Here is a 4,660-nt window from a genome sequence, read left to right on the forward strand (position 1 = left end):
CACGTCTCTGCTCTGTTTAGTTAATCGAGAACCGAGGCGTCCAAAGGGCTCGGTTTCACCCGTATGCATATATAAGTTAAACTCTTAACATAATCTGGTCATTTCGTGGATTATGGTTTGTACCAATATTAGTAAGATCGATCCATTTGGAGTTATTAGGATGATCACACACATTCAAGGAATTGTAACAGGTGACAACTGAATAAATCAAACTTGAGTTGTTGGAGGCTCCTTATAGAAGCTTTTCTTTCATATCAACAACAATTAACCAATTGCCATGGACAGCAGAAAACTCAGAAAAATCCCTGACAATGTAGTAAGTAGGCTAATTCATCTGTACAAAACAAAATCTGCTTTATATGTCACTCAAGACACCCTTTATAAGATCCAATCCTTCAGCTGATATGCTCCTCCTCCTCTCAGTTCTTGGTATTTCAATTCGAGTGGGTGGATCGCGAGAGAAGCAGACTACAAGTACGGTTAGATTATCACACGTGTTACGTTTTAGTGCCTCCCTGACAAGCTCCCTCGAGCACCTCTCGGGATCATTATGCAGCATGAGTTCCTTCCTCACGATTGTTACAGCGTACTGGCTACTCATGACATCCCATAAGCCATCACAGCCCATGATCAAGAACTCGTCCTCTTCGGATAGGATCACCTTTTCCAACTCTGGCTCCGAGCTTAAGGGGCCCTTTGTACCTTTGGAACCCTTTATATGCCAATCACCAAGAGCTCGTGCAACCGAGAGTTGGCCATTAAGATAACCATCGTAAATGACTCCCCCTAGTTTCTCGATCCGTAATCTTTCAGAATTAGTGTTTGGTTTGTGGTCCTTTGATAATTCTATTGCTCTTCCTCGTTTTCCTAGAACAGCTCGAGAGTCCCCAGCATTCGCAATAACCATGGTCCTGTGAATCACCACAGCAGAAAACAAATAAATGAATGCAAGTTTCCTGTTGTGATAAATGAGAAGGATAAAGGAGATGGAACAATTGATGGATGAATAACTGAGTTATCTAAGTGCATATGTGGCATTGTAAATAAGAACTAGAACTAATCGAGTTATATTTCAAGAATGAAACATATCTGCACCGACGTTGGATGTAATCTTAAGGCTAAAGCTGATAACAAAACCCCTTCTACATGAAGAACAAAAGGAATCTTTAGGCAGTAATGAAAACTAGGTTGTTAGATTTAACATTCACACATGGACAATATATTTATCCAAAGTTAAGAAGAAGCTTAGCCAGGAGATCGCAAATGCTCAAACAAGTTGAACATAGAACGACCTTTTCATCTGTGACTCCGCCATTTTCCCCCCAAATTTGCTTTATTTAATTATCAACACTCCAATTTGATGAACTTTGTCTTTAAGTTTCTGAATGTTTCTCCCTTTTGTACCAAAGCATTCCTGAATTTGATCTAAACATCTATTGTTTTTTTTTTTAAGAACCAAGAAATCCCCGAGGTCCAGTGGCCACAGTTCGAAACTCGGAGGGTAATAAGCTATGTTGCTGAGACTCTTCACGTCGGGTGCGTGTCGGATCCTCCAAAAATAGTGCATTTTTTAAGGATCCGACACGGGTCCGGCAACATTTTTGTAGAGTCCGAGCAACATAGGTAATAAGCTCTCTCCCCTCTACTCGTATCTATTTAAATACCTAGCTTTTGATTGCGGCAGGGTCCGAACCCATGACGTGTGACTAACCCATACATCACACGATGCGCTCTTACCACTAGACCAAAGCCCTATAGGCAGATATGTTTTAGCATATTCAAACTCTTTATAAGCAATTTGTTAGGGACAGACATGACATTAATGCATTATGCTCCTACCAGACATTAACAATTTAGAAATGTAGGTCATCACTTACCGTCCTAACATAAGTGCAGTCAGAGCAGTTGTTCCAGAGGTATTATCAAGTGATTTAGTATCAGCAAGTGCATTATCAGCTTTCTTAAAAGCATTCCTGATAGCTCTTTTGACCATCGATGGAAAATGTGAATCCTCTACAATGAAGTCTAGGAGATTCTTTTGGGTGAATGACGCAGCATCAACACCACCATGACCATCAAACACCTGAAAGTACTCAAATAAAAACGTATTAGGCAACTTGAATAAACTAAAAGGGTTAACAAGTACCAGGAACTTAAAATTCTTCAAGTAATTATCCTCCAGCTGATAACAACTAGTGAAACCGCGATAGCAGTTGCATATCACATCAAAGCCGAAGAGTGTTACTCATGATATCATGCTAATGCTATTGAATTTTAAAATTACGACTTGTGCTTGGATATGGTACAAGATGAAGAAACAGTCAAGTGACATCACAGGGCCATATTAGTCAAAAAGGGTACTTTGTTTTTTCTAAAATAGGGTATTTTCACATTTTGTATGAACAGTTTCCAAAATATATATGTGGCACTTTAGTCTTTTCTCAAAAGGTACAGTTTGGAGTAAATTAAAGGTTACTGACCCCATAAAATGCCCCCGGAGAAAGAAGCCCCTCGGATGCGCCAATGTGTTCCCGCAGGTCATCGATACAGATATGCTCGTCTTCCATGTATGGTTTTGGTCCAATCTCAGAATAGCTTCCTGACCGAAAGATGGGAATGTATCCTGAATCGTCACTTGATGAAGATTTAAGAGCAAGAATTTGTGAAGTCGGTTCCTAGGTATTTCATAAATCAAAGATAAATTTTCAATTAGCAAACTACATAAACACACGACTGCATATAAGAAGCTTCTCCAGCTAAACAATCTATACGGCTAAAAGCTTGCAGAAGCTGCAGTGTGCACAAATTGACAGCTGAAGGAGGAAAAAAAAAAGGGAAATGTTCAATGCAAAAAAATGACAATTACCAGCACATCACATGACCTACAAAGCCATTATTTGCATAATCATGGCCAGGGACGGAGCCGGAAAATTACACTATATTGCTAGATAATTTTTTTATTTTATGTATAATTACTATGCATTGACTCCCTTTAATTTTATGGTGTATTTAAATTCTTATATTTTGATACCCCTTAGTGAAAATCTTGGCATCATGGCATAGAAATATGGAAGGTGGACAGTTGCTAGAAGTTATAGACTTTTTTATAAGCTTACTGCAGCAATCAAGCATTCAATCTCAAGTTAAAAAATATTTTCCTATAATTGATCTCTTTTTTAGCTAGGAGTCTTTTAGTCTTGCTAAGAGACTTATATGCAATTAGAACATGTAGATACTTGTAGTGCTAGCTTGGGACAAGCTGTGCTTACATGGACAATAAGAATTCATATAGCCGACCCTAACTTGCTTCAGATTGAGGCGTTATATATGGTTGTTCATTTCAGAGCTTCTTTATTATACCTCTTTTTACTAGTAAGAACCTAGAAATTAGGTATATCACTAATGATAGTGAAACCACTGCCTATATCATATGCATTTTGCTTCCCCCCCCCCCTCTCTCACATAGCTCCTTTTATGTCCTAGCTACTAGATAAGCTCCAGGATATCTTGCTCTAGCTTCTAATTTTAGGTCATAAAATGTACAAAAACAGATCATGTTAAGCAAGGAATTCTTCTTATATCAATTGTTAACTGTAAATTTTGACTCACCAATGCAGAAGAAGTAGCTGCCAAGGTAGCTTGGCTGATACAATGCCGCATCCCTGTTGGTGGCTTCCCTATATTTAAGTGACTTGAATGACCACATTCCTCTTGATTTTCTGATATATTTTCCATTTCTCCATTACATGGTAACACATTTGTGCTTGGAGCCATCATTTCTTTCTAATTCACTCCATCCAAATTAAAATACAATTAATTATTAAAATGGCCTTGTTTGTAGTCACCCTTTAATTTATTATATTACTACCAGCTGTACAACTGTTCCAAGGACCCAAAGTAAATGAATTTGATCGACCAACCTTCGGATTTTACAATGAAGTGATATGATGTCACACAGACATGCAAAGGTTGAAACAAAAAATTCATAGAATTTAACTAACAAGAAGATTGTGTAGATGCAGAATATGATTACAAAAAAAAGAAAAAGAAAAAGTGAAAGAAAACAAGAGGGTCATTAATTAATAGAGGGGAGTGGCGATCCCAGGTTTGAGGTTTGAAGGGCGTATTTGTAGGTGGAGAGATCGGAAGATTGAGTTACTTACACGTGGGACAGAGACTGGATGTCAGGTATTTTAGTTGACACCATCATACCCTTGTATAATACTAGTATACAATATAAATCATGTTTTTTGTTTGAAGTGGGAGAAACTTGAATAAATTTTTATTTTTAGTTTTCACCTTCTGCATCTTAGTGTTTAGATGTACGTGAATTTTTTTCCCCTTAAATCACGGTACAATTTTGAGACTCCAAAACTAACCGTAGGCATATGAATTTTACTTAAAATTAAATCCATAAAATAATTTGGATTATATTTTAAATTCAAGATAATATTGGTCCAAATAAATATTACGGGCTAATATAATTGAATTAATTTATATAAATCAAATATATATGGATTAAATAAATAGGTCTTAATCCATTGGACTAGCCCATTTAATTGGGCTAAAGTGATGAGTCCACTTCATTAAGCCCAAGATGACATCTTCCTAGAGGTCCAGTTTGGTGCCACGTGTCAAATGACGTGGCGCGCCAAGTCAA

General features: G+C 37.4%; 1 protein-coding gene across 1 annotated transcript; it reads right to left on the bottom strand.

The window, feature by feature from the left end:
- Positions 1-215: 215 nt before the first annotated feature.
- Positions 216-4,034, bottom strand: LOC104245467 (probable protein phosphatase 2C 47). Its single transcript, XM_009801076.2, has 4 exons — positions 3,610-4,034; positions 2,481-2,675; positions 1,878-2,083; positions 216-911 (listed from the first exon to the last, which is right to left on the bottom strand). Exons 1-4 carry the CDS (start codon positions 3,775-3,777, stop codon positions 356-358), a joined length of 1,125 nt encoding a protein of 374 aa, XP_009799378.1. The 5' UTR covers positions 3,778-4,034; the 3' UTR covers positions 216-355.
- Between the last annotated feature and the right edge of the window lie 626 nt (positions 4,035-4,660).

This window comes from Nicotiana sylvestris, chromosome 2, assembly GCF_000393655.2.
Source record: "Nicotiana sylvestris chromosome 2, ASM39365v2, whole genome shotgun sequence".
NCBI classification, from domain to species: domain Eukaryota; kingdom Viridiplantae; phylum Streptophyta; class Magnoliopsida; order Solanales; family Solanaceae; genus Nicotiana; species Nicotiana sylvestris.